This window comes from Moschus berezovskii, chromosome 17, assembly GCF_049115385.1.
Source record: "Moschus berezovskii isolate FMDL1 chromosome 17, NW_MosBer_1.0, whole genome shotgun sequence".
NCBI lineage: Eukaryota > Metazoa > Chordata > Mammalia > Artiodactyla > Moschidae > Moschus > Moschus berezovskii.
In genome coordinates, this window is record NC_142476.1 from 72479797 (window position 1) to 72507258 (window position 27462).

At 37.9% G+C, this 27462-nt stretch overlaps 1 protein-coding gene across 9 annotated transcripts in view; it reads left to right on the forward strand.

The window, feature by feature from the left end:
* Positions 1-27462, forward strand: part of ESRRG (estrogen related receptor gamma) — a 700961-nt gene that overhangs the window by 442788 nt on the left and 230711 nt on the right. Inside the window, exon 1 of one of the 9 annotated variants that reach the window (XM_055419895.2) lies at positions 7505-12960. The exons of 7 other annotated variants lie outside the window; for them this stretch is intronic. In XM_055419895.2, coding sequence (XP_055275870.1) covers positions 12905-12960 — 56 coding nt within the window. In that variant the 5' untranslated portion in view covers positions 7505-12904. Of the gene's footprint in view, positions 1-7504; positions 12961-13102; positions 17069-27462 lie in introns of those variants that run through there. One more of the 9 variants, XM_088845547.1, reaches the window with a different exon arrangement.

Consider the following 27462-nt stretch of genomic DNA (forward strand, 5'->3'; position numbering starts at 1 on the left):
ATTGAACGTAAGCCATCCAATATTTAAGTGTATGCTTCTACTTACACTTCCTTTATATGATTCAATAATAGTAAAATAATGCTTCCAGGTCCTGTGCTAAGCAATTTACCAGTGGTTCTCAAGTCTCAACTTTGGCAGCATATTGAATTCACCAGGAGATTTAAAAACTCCTAATGCCAAAGATTATAAATTAATTGGCTGAGGTATAGCCTGGGGATCAAGATTTTTCAAACTACTGATATATATAGACCTTTTCATTGAATGCTGTGAACAATAATATGAGGTTAGAGTCACCATTTTAAAATTGAGGAAACTGAGGCAGAGAAGAAATTAACCTACCAGCCCACCATCCACCAGACCCAAAGCAAGGAAAGAACTACTGCCTGCAGTTCTCAGAGTTGGCATATTGTCTTCTTACAAATTTAAGGTGTTTTACATCAGATCTTGCAGCATAAACTGCTGAGTTAAAAAAGTTTACCTACACAAGTGAAGCAAAATAACCAAATTTAGAGTATTCTGAAAGTTCAAGTGTCTGGGAATTAGCCTTAGTCAGCAGCAGTGTATGTATTTATTTTGGCATTTGTTGTTGTGTGACTTTATTCATCAGGCTCAGTGTATCCCATCAGTTCAGTTTAGTTGCTTAGTTGTGTCCAGCTCTATGTGACCCCATGGACTGCAGCACACCAGGCTTCCCTGTCCATCACCAACTCCCAGAGCTTGCTCAAACTCAGATCCATCAAGTTGGTGATGCTATCCAACCATCTCATCCTCTGTCATCCCCTTCTCCTCCTGCCTTCAATCTTTCCCAGCATCAGTCTTTTTCAGTGAGTCAGTTCTTCGCATCAGGGGGCCAAAGTATTGGGGTTTCAGCTTCAGCATCATTCCTTCCTTTGAATACTCAGGACTGATCTCCTTTAGGATGGACTGGTTGGATCTCCTTGCAGTCCAGGGAAATGCACTATGGTGCATCCCACAGTGATCCTCTAGCCCAGTGGTCCTCAGGTTTAGGCATCAGAATCACGTTGAGGGTTTGTTAAAACATGGATTTTTCAGGTCCAGTCTCCCTTGGTAGGTCCAGGCCAGGGCCTGAGAGTCTGCATTTCTAGCTGACTTGCAGTTGATGTGGATTCTGCTAGTCTGGGATCACACTTTGAGAACCACTGCACTAGTCCAATCCCATTATTCATGGAAACCCAATGAGATGAAAGACTAACCCCAAGGTCGCAGATTACAGAAAAGAACACTTGCTCCTTAGTTGCTCCTCAGTGTTCTTTCTACCCAGTCTCACTCCTCTGGGCAAAATGCAGGAACGTCAGAGGTTTTTCTTTTCTACTCTTACCCTAAAATCCAGCTTGATTTTAACTTGAGGGGATAAATAATCGCATTAATATTTAACGCTTTAGAAGCAGCTGATTTTGGGTATATTATATTGTCTAGAAAGGTTATTCATTAACACACCAGGAACTGCCCCTTCAGAATTTTCTTCCTGTTGTGTTTCTCAAGCCGAGGTAAGTACCATGATGCAGAGAATCTTGGGTAAATCATTCACTTAACTGAGACCACTCAGGTCACCTAAGGATGTAGATTTATTTGTCGTTATGATTTTGAGGATGGAAAACTTGTAAACAGTTGTTCTAGAGGCTCTCTCGTGGATGACAATGGCGAGGAGGAGGCACAACTATACAACCTTGTCTTAAGAAAAAAAGGAATACTGAAAAATACGGTCAACTTTTCCTTCTGATTCATTGGGTGAGGTAAGGGGGGTGGGATTCTGTAATAACAATCCTCCTTCCCTCATAAGTCAAAATACAGTCTCATTTACTGAGTAGTTCATTGTAGAAGAATAAATATATTAGCCCCATTAAAATAGTGACAGGGTTTCTTCAGAGAAACATTGAAACTCATTTACAAAGAAAATCAATCAGCATGAATGTGACAGTTTTTGCCCAAATCAGCTGTCCCTTGGGATAATATTTATGAAGAGCCTAAGATGTCCAGATTACAAGGCAGATCCCAGATGATTAAAAGAAGAAAGTTACTAAATGGAGACATAGGACAACCTAGCTTGATACAAGCCAGTTAGACCCCTGAATGCAAAGCATTGTGGGACACAGAGGAGAGAGCCATTGAGTCTGCCTGGGGACCCCTGAAGGATGCTTGGAGACGAAGAGCCATCTCAGGTAGCTTCAGAAGGCTGGAATGGTTCTCTGTCTATCCTGTGGATTAAACTTTGTTCAGTGCTGTAGCTGACCAAATGAAAGCCAGAATTATAAGCAAGGGAACACTTTCTTTGCAATACTACAGAGTTTATTCGTGAATGTGTAACTTTCTCTCCCCAGTAAGAGTACATGAATTCAGTCTGGTAAAAAATAAACAGAATGTTTACGTACACATTCTGTACATCTCAGAATATCTATTGGGATTGAATAATTGAATAGGACTAACTGCTCAATCGATGGAATGAGGCCAATGGTGGGGCCAAATTGGAAAGCTCTAACCACACAAAGAGCCCATTAAAGCTAATATTGTCTCATCTAATCATCTTTGCTAATAGAGAAAACAAAATGTGGCCATGTTTCCTTCTAAGATCTTCTTAGCAGTAATAATCGCAGACCCAAGAGCACCCGGCAGTATGCAGTGCAGTCCCCTTCTGTGGCCTTCTGGAAAGATTTGAAAGATGAAATAAAGTACCTCAGGAAACTATGCTGATGCTGATAAGGCTATTTCATTATATAGGTTGATCACAGTTCTTTTTTTACTAATGAGGAAATCTTGGAAACATTCCAGGCAAATAAGGTGATTTTTAAATTTCATTTAAATCTTTACAAATTGCGGTTGCTTCATTTTTAATAAGGGATAGTTTGGCTCCTTCTTAGGTCTCTGTTCTCCGGCTTAGACCTTCTAGAGTTAAGACTGCATTACCGTGAAACTTGGGGAAGAGAAACTAATCGATGGAGAGCTAGACCAAAGTTTTCTGAGTGAAATCAGTGAGAGAGAAGGGAAAAGAGACTTCAGGTTTTCTTTTTGTATTAGCGTTGTATGTGTTCATCCCAGGAAACTGACATAGGGCCTGATACAGATCAGGAATCCCAAAGGTGTGTTTCCTCAGTGAGAAAAGAATAAGGTGTATCATTGGTAGGAGCAAGTTTATTCTACTTTCCTGAAACAAAACTGTTTGTTGGTGGGTAAAAATGCATGCTAATGAATGCTTTTCTGTATTTCTTGTGTGTCTTCTTTAAGAGGATGAAACAAGATTTATGAGAAATAGCATGAAATTAGGAGCACAAGAGATGTAGAAATTAAAAAACAAGAAGTTCAGGTCCTCATAACTGCAGCCGAACAACCAAATGTCTTTAGGCCATCAAATAAATTCTTCAGACATCAGTTTTGTCATCAGCAAAATGAGGATAATAAAAATAGAGTTTATCCCTGCTTCACAGAGTTGCTGTGAGGAATGTGTGTGAAACAGCTTTTGTTAATATTAAACTATAGCAAAAATATTAAATATCCCACCTATTATAATCAGAAATTTTTCCTAAACAGCTTAACTTTTCTACCTGGCTGTATTTTAAAACTATAAGGATTGAAAAACCTTCCTTTGTTAAATGTTTCTCCTTTGTTTGGAGTTCCAATTTATCAAAGGGTGAATTAATCTGTTTCTTTTCTCACTAATGAAAATTGTCTTTGATTTGTTTAGTTTTCTAATTCAAGTAGTAACTGAACTCCAGGAAAAAAAAAAAAAGAAAAAATGGGGTCTTTAATTATGTTACTTGCTTTTCTGCAACACAAAGTTTGATTGGATGAAGCTTGCGGTACAAAGAACTGTGGATTTGGGGACAAACTGCAGGTGAGATATGAGCCCCCAGGGTCTTAATGTATTGTCCTCATGTCCCCATCTCTGTCACCATTCCTGTTATTATAATCGACTAGGAGACAGGAAGGGCTTCCCTGGTGGCTCAGAGGTTAAAGCATCTGCCTCCAATGTGGGAGACCCAGGTTCGATCCCTGGGTTGGGAAGATCCCCTGGAGAAGGAAACGGTAACCCACTCCAGTATTCTTGCCTGGAGGATCCCATGGACGGAGAAGCCTGGTAGGCTACAGTCCACGGGGTGGCAAAGAGTCGGACACGACTGAGCAACGGAACGGAGGAGACGGGAAGGGAATTCTTTGCCTCACTCTCTTTTGCATCTTGAGTGTGGTTTTCTAGAAAACTTTCTGGCTCTCCTTGATAGATGCAAAGTTGTATGTCCTCATCTGTGTCTTCCTCTTGGAGTGAAACCACCCAAGCAACACGCAGGCCTAAAGGCAAGATCTTGCTTTTTTCTGTTGATTAATTAAGTCCCTTCTTCCTGTCTTGTAAGAAGAGAAATCCACCATCTTTCTGAAAGTATTCAGTGCTCTGTGCTGCTCTGGCATTAAGACTGCATAAAAATAGATGTATGCCATTCATAGGGCCTTGTCAACATTTGACTATGGAAACACTAGACTCCTAAAAGGAAACTTATATATATATTTTATATATATAAAATCCTTAATATCATTTTATATATATGTATAGAGAGAGAGTACCAGAGACGGCTTTGAATGCTTTTATTTAAAAAGTAGTCATTTTCAGGACATACCTGGGATATCATGATTTTCCGAAAGCATTTCTGTTGGGTTAAATAAGAGAATGTTTTTATATTACCCTGATAGGGGTCATGGTTTTAGGTACAAATATGGCAGCTTTGTTCGCTTGCTTTTGTTTTGATAATAAATATTGTGTTTCCATATCTGATATTTCTTGTTGTTTTAGTCACTCTGTTGTTTCCGACTCTTTGTGACCCCATGGACTATATTCTGCCAGACTCCTCTGTCCCTGGGATGTCCCAGGCAAGAATACTGAATGGGTTTCCATTTCCTTCTCCAATCTGATATTTAGTCAATATGAATATTTGGAAAAGAGAGAGATGAGAAAGAAAGTGATCATTCCATGTTGCCTGTTCTTACCTTTCCAAAGGATAAGTGGTGAGGAAAGCTGGAATATTTTGAAAGAGCAGACCTAGACCTCTCATCGTTTCTTGCTTTTTGTCTTTTTCTACCTCCCTTTTCTCCATTTATTTTTTTTTAAATCACTTTATCTTTTTAAATTTACTTACATTACTCTAATAATCCAACTGGACTAAGACACCCAAGAAGTATAGAAAAGCATTTTTTCCCACCAGTCTTTCCATTTGCCAACCTCCCTTAAACTGAATAATAATAAACAGAGTAATAACATCTGTCATCGGTTCATTCATTCACTCATCCAAAACATATTCATTGTGTTCCTGTAATATCGACAGAAATATTTACTGAATTCCATTATTGGACACCTAATTACCTGGGGAGAAGAAAGAGAATTTCTCTCTACTAGTTCATCCCCACTTCTTTTTGTAATATGTGGCTCTTTTTGACTTTCTAAGCTTTTGGAGGAAGCAGAGGACAGTTTGGACATCCACTTGGGTATTTATCTCTTGCAATTAGATGTCCCTTGACTCTTACTTGGGACCGTTGTGCTTAGAGGGTTCAGGTTCTCAGCCGGAGTTCTTTGCACTACTAATATAGTCAATAATTGTGAGAGTGACATTAATAGCTTGTTACTATGGCTTCCGAGGTGGCACTAGTGGTAAAGAACCTGCTTGCCAATTCAGGAGACCTAAGAGACGTGGGTTCGATCCCTGGGTCAGGAAGATCCCCTGGAGAAGGAAATGGCAATCCACTCCAGTATTCTTGCCTGGAGAATCCCCAAGGACAGAGGAGCCTGGCGGGCTATAGTCCATGGGGTCGCAAAGAGAGGGACATGACTGAAGCGATTGAGCATGCATGCATGTAAGCACTATAAATGGGGGGAAATATAATTTTTTAATTGGAGTATAGTTGCTTTACAGTGTCATTAGTTTCTGCTGTACAACAAGTGAATCAGCTACATGTGTACATATATCCCCTCCCTCTGGGACCTCCCTCCCACCACCCGCACCCCACTTATCTAGGTCAGCACAGAGCACCGAGCTGAGTTCTCTGTGCTATACAGCAGCTTCCCACTGGCTGTTTTACACGTGGTAGTGTGTACACTGTCAGTGCTACTCTCTCAATCCGCCCCCTCTCCCCCTCCCCTCCTGCACCCACATGTCTATTCTCTGCATCTGCATCTCAATTCTGCCCTGGAAATAGGTTCACCTGCACTTCACTCTGTGATAGACTCTAGGTCCATTCGCATCTCTGCACATAGAGCTTTTCTACTGCCTGCGTAAGTAACCTGAGTTAAGGCTCTTGCCTCTCTGGAGCCTTATTTTCTTCACCTGTAAGGTAACCTGGTTGAACTCAAAATCCCCATGGTGTCCCTCGGCCTGTAATTCCTCGTGGCCTAGCCCTTCTGTTCCGCCATAGATTAGCAGCCATTCAATGTAACAAGAGCAACACCTTGTGAAGAAATTGAGTTCTTGGGGTATCTGATCAAAAGCACTCCAGGGTAAATGAGCATGTGCTTGGGATAGTAATAAAATCAACAGCATTATTGACGGACCTGCCAGGGTGAAGGGATGTGGAAGAAGTGTCTTAAAGGAAGAAAAAAAGAGTAGGAGTAATTTCTCTCTCCCCTTCTTGCTGGTAAACAGTGTACAACTGAATGCTCTGGAGGTTCAGTAGAATCACTAACTTTCCAAGTCTGTCTTCCTCATAACCTTAATTTTTCCCATTCATTACATCAAAATTATATATATATATATGTATATATATATGGCAATATTAGAGCAAGCAGTTCATATCATCTTATGGTAAAAGTTATTGATAGTTTCACTGGGGGGATATTTGCACTTCATTTTTGTATCTATAAATACCTTGAACCAGTCAAAGACGAAAGCCAAATGAACTGTCAGTGTCATCCTCTTCTATCTCATGTTTAGTGAGATTTAAAAATAATATGGTTAACATTTATGGAGGGCTCACTGTGTGAAGGATGACTGTAAAATGTATGATCTATACTGAGGCACTTTTGAGAGCGTAAGCAGTGAGTACTATAAATGTTTAAGCCAGGAAGGAAAACTGGCACAGCCAGAATGTCCTTGGCCCACGGGACCATATGGTTCCCCCAACTAGGACCAGATACTCTGCTAAATCAGTTTAACTCGTGTAATCCCCGTAATAATTTTTACATGGTTGCTATTATTGTTCTTCCCATTTGGTAACTGAAGAAACTGAGACTTATGTGGGTGATGTGACTCTAGGTCCAAAGCTTCAGCCTTCCTAGTTGCAATCTGAACCCGAGGCATGACCCCAGAGTAGGTTATTACCACCTAGCTAGAGGCTTTCCACAGTCACCTGACTTCTGCCAGGCATGACAAACTCACACATCCCTGATTCTTTTGCCGCGGTAGGGGGAAAAAGATTTTTATGAAATATGTTCATTTGTGAGAAGGAACTTCCTAAGTGTGTCAGAGAGTTCTAAGATCCAAAAACAGCATGATCACCTCTTGAGGCCTGTTTATATGGACATGAGATGCTGACTATCTCACTTTTTTTAAAAAAATTGCTGTTCCTTGGAAAATTTGGAAAAAAATTTCATGGAAGCAGTAGGAGAAGAGAACTTTCAAACAGTGTTGTTGTTCGTATACATCAGGAAAAATACTTTTATTCATGTGTCATGAATCGATCCATTTTTTTAACTTCAAATATACTGTGTGTTGAATGGAATGATTAAGATGGATAAACTGATTGTTTTACTGGTATCAAAGCAAGTATTGCTTCCTCTGAAATCTGCCATATCGGTTTCATGTCTGTTCCCGTTCTCTCTCCATTCCCACCCCCTGCCCTCCTCAGAGTGAGGCTACACTTTATTTTGGACAACACTATCACACACATGATTGAGTCAACAATTTATGGCTTTTAAAAATAGGGATTTTGTCCTCTCTTAGGTTTATTGTTTATCATAATCATCTTTCAAGTGAAAAGGCTAATTTACTCTTTCTATAGGAATATTTTAAGCTTGATTATCATAATATTACAGCTGCCTGAAAAGGTCTAAAACGGGACATTGACCTTGAATGTTTTCTGCATTTAGCTCATGGTGCTTAACATTCAGGAAAGAATATAACTGCAACTCATTTATTAACATGTAATCTCAAAATGTTAACTATTGCTCTGGAAATACATGCCATGCAGATTATAGAAAGCTTGTAGAATATGAGAAAATGCACTTGGTATTTTACGGGGGTTAAGTATGTCAGAAATACAACACAACTAGAGCCAGTTTTCCCATTGGAACTACTGTAGTTTATAATTTAATTTTTACTGACATTTCACCATGTATATGATTAGCTTGACAAAATGAAAGTGAAGTAATCCTGAATTAATTAAACAGAAACTGAATTGCCTCTGTTAGTTTCTCTGCCTTCCTTTGATTCTTTATTTTTTTCTGCCCACTTTCACAAACACACTGGGAAGAGTTTAGTGTATTTTGGAAGTGAGGTAATCACTCCCCAGAGAATGGGCTTTGTTTTACATGGACTTGGTAATTTGGGAATGGGATGGATATATAGGACATGAGGTTTGTCAAAAGGAAAGGTTTTTATTAGTGCCTCTGTGGAAGCGATCACTTTCCGTAGAAATGATTGCTTCTTGCCAATCGAGACAATAATTTAAATATCAAAGCCTGTGCCCTAGAAATGAAAAGCAACAGAAAATGAGGTTTGATGAATGGATAGAGGTTTGGTGGTGATATAAAGTAGTCACACTGACTTCGAAAGAAGTCTTCATGTTCTCACTGGGAAGGTGTCTTCTTAAGCAGGGTTATAGCATAAAAGAAACGTCAAAGCACAAATGAAGAAGCAAGGGACACAGAGGCACACAGCTCATGAGGCGGCAGAGGGAACCCTGGGGCCCAGGTCTCCGCTTGTCCTTCAGGCTTCTTTTCCCAGGGATGTTCCTTGTGGATTTTCTTTTGGAGTTAAAGATGGTAGTTTGTAAAAGTCTCAGTTTGGTTTTTTTGTATATTATACTACACACAATATATCACAGACAGCAGGGAAGATGGTTCCAAAAGTTAAACAGATTTTCAAAGGTTTTATGATCTTGAGAAAGATCTGCAAAAGTAGATTGCAGGGCAATTTGAAAATCTAAATTTGCAATGCCTTGTTTAGTTTGAAATATTTAACAAATGGCAAACGCGCAATATAGAATCAAGATTTGCTGCAGAAAGAGTGTGGCAGCTATAAACATTTTCATACAGATGAGTCCTGTTAATTTTCAGAAAAGGAAGGTGGGGATGAAAAATAGCTATTAGCATGCAGTGATAGCAGGACTAAGCATTCTCCTCACCTTCTAACATCATAAGAATTCACTGTTTCAGAAAATGATTCCGACTCAATACAGTAAAATGTCTGTTACAGACAACAGGAATATACCTTTTGTTTCCACTGAGTTTTGTTTGTTGCTATTTCATTCTTTCAAGCGGAAATGAAGGATATTTTCTGCTTAGCATCTGTGCTTTCGTTGGGGCCTAAGAATGAAGTTGTTTGGATATTAAACTGCATTGTTTAAAGAAAAAGAGACTGAAACTGTGTGTGGATCCAGGGTCTGATGCCTAATAGACTGATGTTAACTTAATTTGTTAATATTCTTTGCGAAACACTCATAGGGGTCCTTTTGTCTGGTTCCATTTATCTTGCTTTGGGTAGACTCCTTGTGGTAAGATTGTGAAGTGTATAGACTGGTGAGCAAATATATTTAGTTATTCTGGGCTGGTGATCTGTCCATTTATTTCATTTTACCCCCAAATCCTTTGTAGTTGAGATTCTTTAAAGCTTATGCTCAATATTGCACATGGTATGTTTATTTCCTGTAATTATCCTCTTTCCTCCTTCAAGGTGAAAAAAACCTCTGTGACTAGGGAAGATTCTAGAGATGACTAAGCTGTGTGTTTATAAAACATTCTGGCAGCTGTCTTGCAAGTTTAGTGCAGTAATATTATTTTAAATTTTAAATTGGTTAAGCTAGATTCAAGACAGTAGGCATAATCTTAGGTCCTTGACTTGTAGAATTGACACACTGATCCCTAGGGAAAATAAACCAGCTTTGCAAACCTAGTCGTTCAGAAAGCAGCTAGTTCAATGGACACTGCACCTTGCGTAGATGAAATATAGCTAGGGAAAGATCTGTGGGGATCACACCGTGCATGTTTGTACATGGATCTCTGTGAGCACAGAAAAAAGACATATATGAATATGAGTCTAAATATGTTTAAAAACAGATACCAGCAAAATCAAATGGTTCAGAATGGGTCAAATAAGTACCCTAGAAAAATTAAAGACATTCTAGGAAATAAAAGATAACTCTCAGGAAACATGGTGACTTAATGTCCATCAGTAAATTACTGACTACAAATCTTGCCTTTAAAAAGCCATTTCAAAGGAGTAATAAACAGGTTCTGTCACAGTATGATAATGCAAAGAAACTGAATAGAAGACAGTATTCTGCACAGGTGCAAGAGCTGAATGTGCTGAGTACATTAAGATCCACTGAATACGTTAAATGATTTTTATTTTTCTAAATGTCCCGGGACAAAATAAGAAGGGAAATTTTATTTGCTGTATCTTTTCTTTTAAAAGTTATACAACTGGATTATTTACCCTGAAAATTTTAGTTATTCACAGATTAAGATAGGAATCCTTGAATCAGAGATATTTTTTCCTGTCTTTCTAAAGCAATATTAGTTTCCATATTTCTTTTATTGTATTTTTTAAATCATGTTTCTTTTTCAAATGCCTTATTTATTTTTTAAATTATAAAATGATTACATGTCTCATTTTCAATTGAACAGACAAATCTCTTTTTTCTTTTTCCTCGGGTGTCTGCAGATTTCCTACATCTCAAAGCTCTTTTAATTCACTGCTCACCACCAAATTTACATCTTAATTGCAGAGTTCACATTTAACAATATAGACAGCATAATGCTACTGGTAATTAAGCTTTTACTACCTGCTTTTCTACAGTATTCTTAGGCATAGTTTTTGCTATGGGAGTTCTCCACTAGAAACTTGTATGCATTTAGACCACAAACAAAAGGCATCAGGCCCATATCTTTAGATATGGCTAAATACATGGCAAGGAAATTGCTTTCTTCTGTGGGGGAAACCAAATCATGTCTGTCATTTTTATATTCTGAATGTTAATGTGGCTGTTCTATTTTAAAGGCCTAGAAAATTTGAGAGGGTGGAAGAAAGAGTTGAATTCTGATCTAGTGAATTGAACACAGACTGGATATATGAACTAATTTATTTTGATCTCAAAGATTAGACTATTTATATCATGTCAGACTTAATAGGAAAAGGGTTGGTAAGTAGTAGAGCTGAATTATATCAAAATTTTGGGTCATAAGATAGCAGTTATCTCTTTGCCATAAATAGCTGGTAGCTATTCCCATGTACATTTGCTAGTATAAAGAGATCCCGTATTTAAAAATAGGACTTAAGCAAACTGTTTGTTATATGGAAACTAAAATCAGGCTTATACATTATTAGAGAAAAAACACCCTTCTCTTCTTATATTGTCTTCTTTAAAAAGCACTTCTGTTTGAAACTCGTGCTTATAATGACCAAACTGTGTGATGATTTACGAAATGTTTCTGAGCTGATTTTTTAAAGCATTCAGGGTGTGTTATGTGTAATTGACAAATACGTACACTACATTTTATTTGAAAGCTGATGTTTGGGGTAAAAATCATATATATTTGTTTATGTTTCCCAGTTTGGAAGCTTGTATTGAAATAAATGTATGACTAAGAACACTTTCAGTGCGCTGGTTAGCACTGCTTTCCCTACAGGAAAAAAAAAAAGGCAGTCTTTATTTTGTCAAAATGCACTGAGACGTTTTCAATGCACTAGCTACCCAGCTGCCCTGTCTTCCACTCCTGAAACTGGAGGAGCCAATTTGTCCCGCCGTCGTTAGTATCTTTGTTTTGAAAAGCTATGCATTGTACATCTATAGGTAGAAAGAGGGGGGGCAGGTAAAGAAATATTTACACATAGAATTTACATAGGCATTCTCGGAAATTGCGTTGAGGCACTCTCTTCTGTAGTGGTGTAAAACTGCAATCCGCCTCAGAGGACGATTCCCACTTCGCATGCCCAAACCATTTAGAAGTCATATCTTGGATATTTTTTTTTCAATGCCCAGCCTAGATCAGAGAAACAGACGACAACACGATGACGGATCAATGAGAAAGTACAGCACTCAATAAGCAGGAACCCCCTCCCCGGTGGAATCAAACACAGACAACGGCAGGACAAACTTCATTCTCTACCTTCCGCAGAATCCTTTCCCAAATTAACTGAGTCTGCGTGAGTTCTTCTGGGCAAGGCAAAAAGAGATCTTGAGTGAGAAACCCAAGACAGATCCCTCCGGGGCTTGGAGGGTTAAATTAGTTAGGTTTCTTTCCTAGCTTCCCATGGGAGGAGAGAAAAGAGAAAAAGAAAAGAGCAAGCAAGCACGGGCCTAGCGCTGTATCTACTGGGAGCGTCCGGATCTCTGGTCCCCGCTCCCTTTTCTCCGGCGCTCAGTTTCCAGCCGGGTCGCGTCTCTGCACCCTTCGTACCTGCCTGGTTCCGCGGCTCCTCGCAGCCTCCCGTCGCCTCCCTCCTGATTGGGCAGCCGCCCCCCAATCGGCTGCGCGCCTGGGCCGGTGGGACTGCATATGTTAAGCTCTACTTCATATTAATAAGCTCCAATCGGGGCTTTAAGTCCTTGATTAGGAGAGTGTGAGAGCTCTGGTCCCAACTGGCTGTGCCTATAGGCTTGTCACTAGGAGAACATTTGTGTTAATTGCACTGTGCTCTGTCAAGGAAACTTTGATTTATAGCGGGGGTACACAAATAATGGTTGCCGGTCGCACATGGATTCGGTAGAACTTTGCCTTCCTGAATCTTTTTCCCTGCACTACGAGGAAGAGTAGGTACCTTTTTCTTTCCTTTTTAAAACTCGTCGTGGGGGTGCGTGCGTGTGTGTGTGTGTGTGTATGGCGGGGGTGTGTGTGGGGGGGTGGACGGAATGGATCTTGGCGCACTGATTCAGGTAATGTCCTGGGTATTTCGTGTGCACGAGTGCTTGTTTGTGTCTGTCTTGTGCCTTTTGTGTTGAGGGTGATCTCCTAATTCAGGAAGTCGAGAATTGTTCTCTGACTACAATGTTACCTTTGAGGCAAAGCTCAGTGACTGTCAGTAAAACAGCTGTGTGACAGTCACTTCTTATTCAGGTGCTAAGAATAGGCACTTGGCACAAATGCTTAGTGAACTGTTAAAATGCATCTTTTACTAGGACCCATTTTCCCAAGGAAAGATGTTTTAAAATACAATATTCAAAATGATTTATACTATTGAGTGCCTCTTATGTATTTGCAGCTTGACAGATATTTTCAGCTCCCTGTCATTTCTTACCGCGCAGAGTTAGAGGCAAAATTGCACATTTACTAATTCTCCTTCAGAGAACAATTTAAAAACTAGCCCTATGCAAGCCGGGGCTAGAATAATGTTATTTGCATGGTTAGCATTAAGTCAGCACTTAACTGACAAATCAGTCCATTAAGTAACATGAGATTTTTCACACGCTATAAATATTTAAAGGGAGAAAAAAAACTAAAGAAGAAACAGTAGTGACTTTTTAAATTTCTCCTTCAACAGACGATGCTGAGATTGTGGATTTGTTTCATGTATCATGTCCAGAAAATGCAGAAAAGTACTTTTGTCCTTAGATGCAGTTTCATTCGTATTTGTGAATATCTTTATGCCCATGGAAATATACATATTTGTATCGCTCAGGGTGGGGGAGAAGTGAGTAGGGGGTAAAAGGAGTAAATTAGGCATTCTTGGGGAAATGAGTAGGTCATAAACTTAATTTCAACCCACTGTTAAGATAAAATACTAGTTTATCACAGTAACTGTCACTGGTTCCTCTTTCTGTTGAGTCAGTTATATGGCTTTGCTTTCCCATTACAGTAATACCAACTGTTATAATTCTGAAAAGAGTGCTCTTGGCAAACAGTTCTCTCTAGATTGTGAAGAAAACACAAAACCCTCGAGAGGAGGAGGTCATGCATTATAGGTAGATGTCCACTAGCGGTCCTTAGTGACTGCATATTGCCTTGCTTTGTAATTAAGCAAGAGATGAAAAGTGACTTGCAGTCTCAGTGGCTCCTCATGTGTTTGAGTATGAGTGTGTGTGTATGCGTGTCTGTGGACGTGCTTGCACGCATACACACTCACACCAGGGATGTTAGCCCAGGGATGGACTTAGGAAGAACTGAAAGATTGGAAGGCAGTGCTTGCGTCGGTTGCAAACGCTCCAAGGAAGAAACCTTAAATTGTATGAAAATAAAAATGAAAAATAAACAAAGGTAGGACTGCCCACTCAAGTCCACTGGAGTCTGAAGGTTAGTACACCTGAGGCTGTAGCACTGGAGAATTTAATACACCTTCATGTCAGGAAGAATGCATTATCCAAGCTCACCCAATTCAGAACTTTCTCTCATAAATAAATAAACAAACTTTAAAAATCTGCCTCTCACCCCAACCCTCTTTGTAAAATAGTTTCCTTGAATTTAACTTCTTATAGCTAATTTGAATAATTAGTTTAGATAAGCCTCTTAAAGCAGATGCATTTAAATGAAATCAGGACACATGTCCTTTTGGCTTTGGCGCAAGATTCAAACTAGCTTTCTTTTTTGGCTCAATTAAAAGTCATCTTTAAAAAATACAGATTTATTGTTTGGATGCAGCTCTGATGGTTACGTGGTTCACTGGACAGACAGAAAGATCTAATGCTTAGTAACGCATCTGCCTCTCTGTCTCAATTAATAAACCACAGAATTTATACATGCTATTAATATTCATAGTAATTGTGCTGGGTTAAACCCCATCACGTGTGTGTGTACACAGAAATGAAACCAGAGTTATGCAGTTTCAGAGGAGAATATTGGACAATTTCTGCTGTGGAGGCTGTTGAAAAGATTCCTTCAATTTATTGACCACCATTAAGAGCCTAAAATGTTAACCTATAACTATGTGGTTTTTTTTTTTTTTTTTTTGGGAAATGTGCCAGTGCATTAAAGAGCATAATACTTGAAAGCTTGTTTCACATTTAATAGCAGTAATAACTGATAGCATAAATAGATGAAAATAATATATCTGCTCATTTTGACATATGTGTCAGTCTAATCATTCTAAATGAGTGTGCTCATCACGGTTCTCTTTCAACCTCTGATTAAAATGTAACATTGACTACAGGATTATAGAGCGGACTTAATTTTACTGACTGTTTTAGCAGTTGTCACAGCTGTTGGAAGAAGGAAAGGCAATTGAAACACTCCAAAACAGGCAAGGCTAGGAGGGAACAGTTTAGTATTTGATTTTCAGCCTGATCATGAAAATCCAGACCTCAAAAATTAAACAGATTTGTGTTTGTTTTTGTAAATTCCTGTTTGGAGCTATGCAGGTTTTATTTTGTAAGGTTTACTTTTTCTGCTTCAGGGTTTTGATTCTTTTCTCTGCCTCATCGCTCCTTGTTAAAAGCTAAAGTAAATTGAAATACAACTATCCAAAAGTAACATTATAATGTCGAAATACATGGGATAAACATAGGCTGGAAGGAAAAATGTATACAATAACAACAACAACAAAAAGCCTAAATCAGAGTGGAGGCAATTTTCTAAAAAAGACAGGAGCTTGCTGAAGTCACTTTAGATGTGATATTATTTGAGAACTATGAACAGACTGTTTAAGTTTATTTTTCAAAGAAAGAATACTTAAACTCCAGACATGGAGCTCATGTTACTTTTCTTCCTGTTTCTTCTCTATCAATCTGTTGAAAACACCTGCAGCCTTAAAGGTAGGGGATCTCAGATGATTTTTTTGTAAATTGCTGGAAGTGACAACTGGCTGCACTTAGGGGTGAATGTTCCTGAGCTGTAGAGTCTCGTAACCTTGCCCATCACATCCCTAAAGTGAACAGATTAATTCTGTTTCTGTAAATATTAAATAACCACATATCCCAAACTACGTATAGTCAAAATATCTGGACAGTGTGAATTATGTAACATATGATTTTCTCCTTGGAGTAAGCAAAAAAAAGTGTTCTGAGTTAAGAGAATCAGTGCTGAATGGGAGTGGTGAGTAAGTGCTGGACACCCTGTGTCTCACTAGTCCTTTGTGTCAGAGTATTTATGTATTACCCTATACACATTGGGTGGTAAGTTTAGAAATCCTCCTTTTGCAGAAAGGGCTGGGAATCAGCTTCCCATTTCCTGGTCAGAGGCAAGGGTGATGGTGTTGGCTGGTTCTTACAGTGATGGTTTCTCATCTTAATGTGTTTATGGCACTGCTGCTTTATTTACTGAGCCTAGTGTGTTGCAGTGGTAATTAACCCATGTTATTAGCAAAGCCCTTGTGGATATCCATTAATTCTCTTGCATGGATGATCATTTTTCTAGTGTTTTCCCCTTAATACGGCATCATTGTTCTTTTTTTTTAATTCTAAATTGATGGCCTTTGATATATTTCTTTGATTTAATCTGACCTGTGATATATATTGGTCATCTTATAAAGAATGGTATTGTAATTCAGCTTTAAAAAATGCTAATAGAAGTCAGAGAAAAGATTTTTTTTTTTTGGTGTTGTCCTTCTTTTTAAAACAAACGAACAAAAAAAATAAAGATTTAGAAAGAAAATAATACAGGAAATTAGTTTTCATTCCGAATTTTCTAGATCTTAGAATTTGTGTAATTTTGTGTCTATGAGGTCTTTGAATAATATTTTTACTGAGTCAAGAATAGTTTAGGCATTTTTGTAAAATACTGAGCCAGTAGAAAAATACTTGTGCTTCCTGTGCTAAGAAAAGATAAGGACCATCTCATTAGCCAGGCCATACTTTTGCAATTAATTTTAGGTCCTTGGTGCTATTCATCAAAGGGGGCAGGTAACTTCTCTATGACTCTGTTTAACAATACTTTCACAGTACCTCACTCCTGCAAGAACTACAGACAAAGAAGAAGCCGTTTTTTTGGAAGGTAGGCATAATGCCTAATCTCAAGTCCGTATCACTTGTGAAAAATTCCTCAACATTTGTCTTAGCCTAGTGACTAAACAAAATATTTCTTTGTTTGACTTCCTAAGTGCTGTTCGGCACTGAATGCTTTGCTTATGTTATTTCATAAAAATAAATCAAAATCTGTGCTTATGGTTGATACTTTGTCATACAAGTGGCAGTTGATAGCCATGATTTCTGTGACAGCAATTAATATCAAATAAACTTTTCAGAGTCACCTGTCAAGCATTTAGAAATAAGAGGAGAGTGTTGAGGTATCTCAGTAGAAGTTTCAAGTCATTGCAGCAGATAAGCTCTGCTCTGAATTTGGCTTCATAGCAAATTCATGGAAGAGAGAAACAATACAATGTTGATCTGTTGTAAGTGCATATGAGCTCCGGCCCTAGCCAGCTCTCTGGAGAAAATCTTTGATTGCCCTGGCCCAGTTTGTTCAGTTTTTATCTCTTTTACATCCACTGGCCTTGTATTAAATTGTCATTGTCCTAAAGCACATGAGATAGAAATGAACTGCTGTTTTCTACATTCTCTGACAGTGAAATATTTAGGTTCTATTTCTCCAATCATACTTATATGTGTATTTGAGAGTCCGGGGATGGCACCCAGCATCTTTCCTCTTGACATTCTCTCTTACTGCATTTCGTATATTTTGCTGTTGATTATTATTTTCATAGCCATGTGTATTGGATGTTCATGGTCTATCCCACTGTAAATAAATAGCTATGCATACGCTACTTTAAAATCCAAAGCAGTCTGTAGAATATACTATGCACATGTGTGTGCATTTATGTGCATGTATAGTATGCAGGTGAAATACATTTATAGACATGGGAAGAAGTATGTATGGGAAGTATAGACATGGGAAGGAGAATATAGGTGTGCTGCTGAGACTGTTCTTGTGTATTTATATAATAAAGTGGATCTCAAGTGTTTCTTCTAATCAGCTAGTGTCTAGTTAAATTTCCTAGGCATCATTTTAACCTTGAATTAATATTTCAGTATTTACCAAGTCTGATTTTAAACTAAATTGGTTTAGTTGCTGTATAAATGACAGGTAACAGGTAACCTAGTGTATTAATTTGTTTCTGATTTTATACATTTGTAATTATTATCATTTTGAAATTCAGTATATAGAAATCATAAATAATTTGTAAAATAGGAAATAAGCCACTAGTATTAAGTACATAATTTAATGGTTTGGGCCCATATCCAAGAACCAGTTTTCAGTTAGCTCTTAGCTACATTGTTTTCTTATATAGTTGGGCCTGATAAATGTATCTTAATGAAAACATGATAGCTCTTAAATAAATGCAAAATAAAAATTTCACTTATCTGCATTATATAAATATGTCATTTTCTTTTTTGCCAAAAGCAAATATAGAAAATTAATTATCATTATATGCATATGAAATACATCATAGATTTGTGAATTTTTGAATTTTATTCTCAGAGGTAAGTTTAAAAGTCTGTGTTTTTGCTCAGTAAATCTGAGTGAGTGTTGAGAGAAAACATTTATCCAAATGCTCTTTCTATTCAAATTCTTGTTCTAATACATATTTTGTTTAAATTCCTAGATTCATTTCCTACCTTCGTATTGTTTGTATAATACTTAAACAGATTTAATGTTTCTTGTTTAAAAAAATCCTGCTGTTTCTTTATGACAATCCATCTGCTGAAAGTTAGCTCCTTTATTATCTGAGAGTGTTAAGTGACAGCCTTCTGCCTTTTGAAGGATTTACCTGGCATCTTATTCTTGTTTCAAGTTCATATTGGATTTATACTGTCAAAGTCTGGGAAACCTAGCTAATAAAAATAATTTCCATTTAGTTATAACAAACATCGTTTCTCTTTACTTTTTCTTTACAGAAGTGCCAGATGTTTCTTTTTCTTTGATTTGGACATTATTTCTCAGTATTTTCCCAATGTGTTTTCTAATCAACTATGCAAAACCATCAAATTGAGCAGATATAGATTGTATATGTGTTGTGTATGTATATTTTCAAGCACCTCCCTTTTTAATTTATAAAAAATATTTTAAAATGTCTGGAAGAAGCTTGCTTTTTTATGTTTTGATTTTTCAAATGTTTTTTATTTTAATTGATGGCAATGCATGTATATTTATTTGGAAGATAATTCACTGAGGCAAAACAATAAAAGAAAAAGTACAGTTTTAAATAAATTGGCTTCTCACAGGCCAATTAAAGTCTTATTTCAATATACTGACATAGATCTGTATGTGCATTTGAATATAAATATATAACATGCAACACTAGCCATTAGAAATGCTGCCTCTGGCTATATGGAATTCTTTCACACAATCTAATAAATGAAAACACTGGTTTTTGGCATTTAAAATCTATTAAAGAGTTATTTAAAGTGTTAAACTCATGGAGAGCCTATCGAAGATCAGATTGCACTGTAAAAAGAGAACTTGAAGGCATATTTATCTTTTGATTATTAAAGGCAGTCTGTGTCATATACATTCCTGTGTGCCTTCTCACCTTGCTTTGAGTGAAACGAAATTGCATATATACTTTTCATCATTTTGATTGGAAGTACACATTATATATAATATGCTTTGGCAGCACTTACCTAGCCAAAGAAAGCAAATTAATATTAGGCATACGAAGGGCTGTCAGGCATATCACAGACGTGTCAATTTAACTTTGCTTCCTCATACACCTCCACAAACAGTTGCTTAAGATGGTACTAAATAAAAGGGAAGCAACCAATAAATTCTCATATTGTATCAGAGATTGATGGCTAGTAGAAGTGCAATGAAAACCAGCTTGTTTGCTTACTTCTCTTTAAAACTGTGTGGGACTACAGAAAGTGTAGATAATAATGAGTTTTGTTCAAAAAAAGAGAAAGAGTAACTGAAGCTTGTTCAAATCTTTTTACTATCTTGGAAATAAAGGGATAATAATGGGGTTCATTGTTTTAAAAAAAGGTCCAAAGTAGTGAATCTTAGTTGCTCTTACGTGTGATGTATATAAAGACTTTAACAAGTGGAGAATCAAAAGCCTTGTCAGTCCACTTTAAAGAAGGGACATTTCTTTTTTTGTTGCATGTTGCATACATTTTCTGAGAAAGAAAAAAAAAAAGGTATCTTGTGCTTTCATGTTTGTCTTTCTTATTCAATAGGTTAAAAAAATGAAATTTAAAAAAGTAAATCAAGAACTTATGCACAGAAAATAGGCAGAAGAGCACTGAATTCTTTTTTTCTCCTCCATGATCAGAATTGTATTTTTGTATGTGAGAATTCCTTTTTTATCTACTCTAGGAAGATGTTATTCATTTGCAATGGCTTCTGAGAATTTAAACAAAGGACTCATTAAATAAATACATTGAGTTTCTTAATACAATAGGAGCTAAAATGTATGAAAAGATGTCCTTTTCAAGGCAGTTAGTAGGTTATTACAGTCTGCAGTTATAAAAATTTATTTTGCTTTGAAAAGAATATCTAAAATTGTGTTCAGAGTGAGTAAAAATAGTGAGTCATATGAAAAATTATAGAGACAGAGGTACTTAAGAGAAAAATTCAAATGTGAGGTTGTTCAATCAATAGCTCTTTGCCCTCCATAATTCCACATTATTGTGGCACTTTAACTTCTCCAAAAAATGTAAGATGCCTTGTTACATTGTATTCATTTTTCCCTAAATGAAAATATATTCTATCAATGCTTTCTTTACACCGTTGATCTATTAAAACAGATTAGATATTTTGACGACTGTTGTACCCATAACCAACAGTTCATGGCCAAAGAAAGAAAAAGATATATATGAGAAAGTGACTGTATACAGTTGGTCCTGGGCACTAAGAAATGACGGAAGCACCCCTTTTAGTAACAGACTTAAATGAGACCTGCCTCACCAATCTTGGGATCATAGTGTCACAGATGGAAGGCAACCATCAGCTGAACTGTACTGAACGGCACACTTGGCTAATTCATCTTATTGCTCTCCCCATCTGAGGAAGGGCTCATCCTGTTCTTGGAGCCTAGACAGAATCAGGAGTAGGGCTCAGGTGGGAGCATGTGGCTGCCTTTTTCTGTTCTCTCCTAGCCATTCAGCAAAAGGAGGTGAGGAACAAATGGACCATTTATGCACTGAAGCCCAGGCAAAGACTCTTTCATGGGGTTGGGAATTTATTATTCAGTTGTTCAAATAAGTTTCATATTTCTCTTCTGTTCTAGAAATATCATTGTTGTCTCTCATGCTCCGAAGAACTACCCAGAAATGATTAGGGCTATCTCTCAATTTGTATGAACCATGAACTCCTGAAAGCATTTTTTAACCAGGTAGAAATGGAGAGTGGATCATCTCCTTAGCTTAGTCTCTAGGATGGTTCTTTTTTTGTACCTTTATATAGGACTGTTCAGTTGGTTAAGTCTGAAGAATGAGAAAAATGATGAGGTTAAACACTCAAATTGTATTTTTTGTATTTTTCTATTTCCTTATAGTGAACAAAACTTTAATGTCTAGAGCATTTATGAGGGTTTTAATGATTGGAAAATCTGTCCTGAGAATGTGGTCACCATATGTGACAGCCTTGCTTTCTATCTTGTCTTCGGTTTATGGGGTAAGTTCGGTGATACTGTCTATTGTCTTTGCCTACATTATAGAACCTCTCTGCCCACATTGAGATAAACTGAAAAGTGGGGGGAATACGTGCTCAGTTCTTAGAAACTTTCCTGAACCCCCTCCATGTCAGCAGTATTTTCTTTTAAAATTGCTGTTTGTCTATTGATCTGTTTTGCTAAAAGATCATTTACTTTGGTCAAAGGTAAGTGCATGTTTTCATCCTAATTTGCATACACAGTATACTTTATCCCCCGCCCCCCTCAAATTCCAAAGAGATTGCCTTCAACTATTCCTATTTGTTTTGCTTTCGTCTCTGTTTGTCGTGCATTCTAGTTGAGTGCTTTTATAGTGTTTTCTTGATTGTTGTCAGTTTGGGGTACTCGCTACTGACATTTTTGTTAAGTTAATGTCACAGCAGAAAAACCTATGGCAAACTGGAATGTGGCGACCGCGCGCGGAAGATACAACTTCTGTTTGATTGTGTGTAAATACAGTTAGTTAGTTGGGGGTTTATCAGATAGCTTGGCAGAAAGAGAGAGGAGCCGTACAAACTGTTTTCAGTAACTGCTGTTCATACACCTGATAAGATGGAGAGAGCTTTTCGAAATGCTGATAGGCTTTGAATAAGAAAAGAATAATCACTTCCACTGGCACCAGCTTATCGCGAATGAAGTAAAATGCCAACACTTTTACATTAGTGAAAGTAAATGTTTTAGACACTCTGGGCCTTTTTTCATTCACGTTAAATAGTAGGAGTGCTTTTGAGTGTGTGCTGTAATGAATAGAAGGATTTATTACCTGGACTAAATTACAGGTGAATATGTTGATAAAGGAACCCTCAGCGCCAACAGCAGCTTCTTTGATAAGCAGGTGCATCTAGGTGTACATTCTCTAGAGAAATTAACTCTTCCTTTTTCCACTCTGATTCCATTAACCATCATTTCTGATCCTCAAGAGATGCAGTTTTGTCCTATGCCAGTCCCGTCTCCTTGTTTACCAGCAGATGGATGACAGGCATTTGAAACGTAGCTACTCAGACTTGGAAAATGCTGGTGTGATCTCCGCAAGCTGGGGCATCTTTTAAGTTTCTAAAGATTATGCTGAACCAGCTCACTCCTGTACAAGAAGTCTTATTCTTTCCCAAGAATGGAATGAGATTCATTATAAATTTAGGATACGTTAATGAGAAGATAAATGCATTTGGCCAAGTAGTTGTCCATTTTAAAGGAAAAAAAAAAAGACATTGGTCTTGCTCTTCAATATAAACCATTAACTTCCCTGGTTTTCCCCTTTTCTCTTCTTTGTAATTTGACGCCTACAAATAATTTGGCGTATTCAGATTTGATAAATGATAGTGCAAGAGCCAGATTGATTGATTTTGGATTACTATTGATTACTCTCAATGAGATCACTGTGACACACTCGAATCAATAGTATTCGATTAAGCAAGGCACCACCGTTCCATACATCCAAGAGCAGTGGGGAATTCAGGAACAGAATGTTCACAAGCTGATAAATTGACAAAGCATTCAGCTTTAACTAGCCCTTTGTTCAGCACTAGTTCCTTAAAATATATTTCATTGGAAAGTTCGTTTCTTTTTTTGTAACCCTGGGCCTTTCTGTGCAAGAAAGGTCATCCGTTTAAGGTTTATTAAATTTTAACTCAAAACAACTGGGCTCCGTTTAGGTGTAAAAATAATTTAAGTACTTAACTGCAGGCAACCTTCATGCTTTTGAGCCGTTGCTCAGAGGTTTCATTCTTTGACGAAGATGTCAATTGTAAACATAAAAATGCATCACTGGCAATGTAATGGTGTAAGATTCAAACTGAAATAAAAATTTGTGCCCGAGGAAAGCGCTCTCCTCCAACGAAGGTGGTCTCACTTTCTTCAGAAGTGGGCCAACTTAGGAGCAGCGCTGGAGGCGGAGGCAGATCGTACACTGTGATCAATTGCACGTGGCAGCTCCTTTTCCCCTTCTTATCTGAGGGTATTCATCACATCGCCAATACTACATGCAAAACGCTAAACATCACCTGATCTGAGAGCCGCTCCTGCTGCTGATGTCTGCTGAAGGCTTTCTGTCTTGAGCAAACTTACAAAGTCACTGGGGGAAAAGAAATCAAGTCCTTTAGCTCAGAACGTCAAAGCTGAGACTTGTCCATCTTTTTCCACCGCTGTGTCTTCTTGGCCCTGGGGATGAAGCATTTGCTCCTTTGTTTTATGGGGTTGCCAAGTTGCTTCTCACAAGGCCAAGCCTTACAAGAAACACTCTATGGAATGAGTGGGTGGACTAATGAACAAAACTTGATTTCCAGTGAAATTTTGATGGCTAAGGCTTGTGTACCCCAAATCTTAATAGGCTCAAGTCTTGAAATATACTTCGATAAAATCTCTCATTTTGATAGTGATTAAAAAGCAAACAAACAAACATAGAGGTAGCTTTCTGAGGGAAAACACGAAGGAAAGTTATGAAATTTCCCAAACTTAAGGCTTTTTTGCATGAAAGTAAGATAATAGGATTCTAATTAAGTTAGGTTGAGCCACATGAAATGGCCATTTTTCTAGGTCAAGAAATGGTCAAATATCAGCAATTTTATGTGATTCCACATAATAATTGAATTTACTCCTATGCTGTTCCTATCTCATAAACAAATTGAAAGTGACAACTATGTTTTCAATGTTCGAATGGGCTGTGTCCGGTGATGAAAAACACATGAATTCTGTCTCCTTTTACGGCAAGTAGAGTATCGTTTTTTCGACAACTTTTTTCTTTTCTTTAATACCAGTAGAGAGTTCCTAAAAACACTGTCTTACACACACTGAAACAGTGTGCCTTTACCTGGCTTCTCACCTGTGGTAGCGTCTCTGATTCTGAGCATCCCTGTACTTTTCTCACCTGCTGAGGAAGAGTATGGCGCCAACATGGGAGCTAGGCTGGAGGACTGACTGCCCCCAAAGAGCACGTTGCTCAGGGCAGATAGTTGGAAAGCAAACTGGGAAGAAAATGCCAGCATCTCAAGTATGGCACCTGTACATCCATTCATTAACAGAACCTTAGTTTGCTAGTTAGCGCTTTGCATGCGTTCCCCCCAGAGAAGTATTAAAACTGTGCTCCATTAAATATATGCACTGCTGTGGGTTAGGCAGACATGCGGCTCTCTGAGTGCTGGAGCCCATGGGGCTTTATTGGCTGTGGCAGGCAGGAAAGGTGCTTTGGGAGATGTAATAAAATGATCCTAGAGTCTTTATTTGACACCCCCACACCCCCAGATGTGCGGCTTATCTCGGGGCTGCGCTGCGCCCGGCCGGTAGGAGCTCTCTGTGCCCACCTGCGGGCAGAATCCGACTCCCAGATAGGAAGGAAATTGACTCTGTCTTTCGGTGGGTGGGAGGGGCTCTGGGACCACCGCTGGAAATGTCAGCAGAAAGTGCATCTTGACTTAGGGTCACGTCAGGACTGGGTAAGTTTTTCTCGCTCTGGGTAAGCGCATGACAGCTTACATCTTGTTTCCGGAGAGAGGGAGGGTGGGCATCGTTTACTGAAACTTGATTGAGCGAATGCCTCCGACTGGTCCCACTGTCAGTCTTGGAGTTTTCCTTTAGTAGTGCATTTCCCCCCTGTCTGTGGCACTGAATTTGATTTATCGCTGGTACTAAGATCAAAAAAGAAGTCATTCCTTTTGATGTTTGCTATTAGGCACATGCAGTGCAGGCTGGGGGGTGGGGGAGAACCGTCTTAGCATACAAGTCACTGTCCTGGTCAGCCAGTGGCCACGGATGGCAGAATATGTATTTTCTATCAGTTCATTTTGGGATATAAAATTCCATGAATAGAGAGGTGAGCAGTAGGATATTTTAAGTGAATAATGAGGTTTGTTTCAGATACAGATTCTTTTGGTAAGGATGCAGAGGGTGGCTGTCATGTACACCTGATTCTTGCAAGCTTTTTTTTTTTTTGCATATATTGGCATTCATTTACCAAAAGACATGAAAAAACTGAGGAATACAGACAAGCCAATGGGGCTTAGACTTAAAAAAAAAAAAAGACCATTTGGTTGTGTTTACTGTTGGGTGGCTAATTTGGAACATCGGAGACTTTATTTGCAAATGAGAGGAGAGGTTTTGTGGGGTCTGCTTCTCCTGTATTCAGGACCCTGGTCAGGCTTTGTTTCCAGCTCCGTCCAGTAGCTTTTGTCCGGCTTCTCCGTTTAGTGGGATTTCTCTGAGCAGCGTGAGCCTCAGCCCATCAGCAGGCTGCTAGTCAGCAGCAGGTGTGAACAACATAAAACAGGATTAACGCTGAACCAAAGTGTGTACTAAAAACAGAACCCCTGCCTTGCTTTGAAAAAGGACAGCAGGACTAGAAGATAGACTCTGGTCCTGTCCACTCCTTGTTTACTAAACAGTGTTCAAGGGCTATGCAAATAATTCTGTGGAGGTTCCCAGAAGGCAAGCTAGAGATCATTTGCTCATTCTCTCTTTTTTAAACTCCACACTCAAAACTTGAAAATTCTTCTCAGACATTCAGCAAGAGGAAAAACCAAACAGAACAAAAGTGGTCTGGGTAAATCTTGAACCAGGATTACAGGTGAATATTGCAAAGATACTGTCTTTATCTCAAATTTAAAGTTGATAGTTATTTGATCGTTTTATTTCCTGCCTCTTAAGAATATGGTTGGTTGGTTTCTTCTAAGATTCTTTTTGTGTTTAATTACATGACTCAGTGTCTGTTTTCCCCTAGGCAGGTAAACCACAAATAAATAAGTAATTTCATTAGAGATCATAACCACTCTCCCTTCATTTTTTTTTTCCAATCAGTGCTACCTGCCTAGGAACAATAAAACTGACCAAAAAAAGGTCATATTTTAAAAAAATAAAAAAAGAAGAAGTCATAGTTAATATGGGGAACTGCATGAGTTTAACAAATTGGGCATTGCACTGAATTTTTGTCATCTGAGGGACTTTATCCATATTTTGTTTGGGAAAAAGAAAGGTGGCATATAAATATATGTTTCTCTTTAAATTATGCTAATTCTTGTATATACTATGTATCAGGATAAAATTTGGATATCTATTTTTCTATGTTAGGTTTCAACTAACTTGTACTTTGAAACTCTAAGACTTATTCACGTCTAGAAAGGCATCTGAAATAAGGAAATAAATCAGAGAAATTGTGTTACATACACATACACACATACAGACACACATATGTACTAACTTTTTAAACACGGGCAAAGCAAATGTAGAAATTTTTGCATTTGTATATAATGGCATGACACTGATTTCTGATACTCCAAAAGTATGTTCAAATATAGGTGTTTATATAAGGTGCATCTGTTTTAGAATATCATATAGACTTTACTAAAAGAATAATTTTTCTATGTCAGAAATCAAAATTTTAGTTAGCATTCACTTTCAGCAGCATCTTATACCATCCATTACCTGTATTTTCTTTTACATCCAATGCTTAAATTGTAATGATACACTCATTTTATCACTCTTTGCTTACACTTACTGCTTTTTAATTTTTTAATAGCAGTTATTTTTTACCTGAGACTTTGCTGCTACTTCTATTTTAGAAATAATCTGGACTGCCAATTTAATTGTCAAAGTCTGAACAGACATTCAAATCACTATAAAATGTATAATTCTAAAAATTAATTTTACAGTTATTATCTTTAAATTTTAATTTATTACCATCTGCCTTTTAATGTCTTTCTAAGAAATGTCCATTTCCTTCTGTTTAGTATTATTAAGTACCTTTGGTTATGTA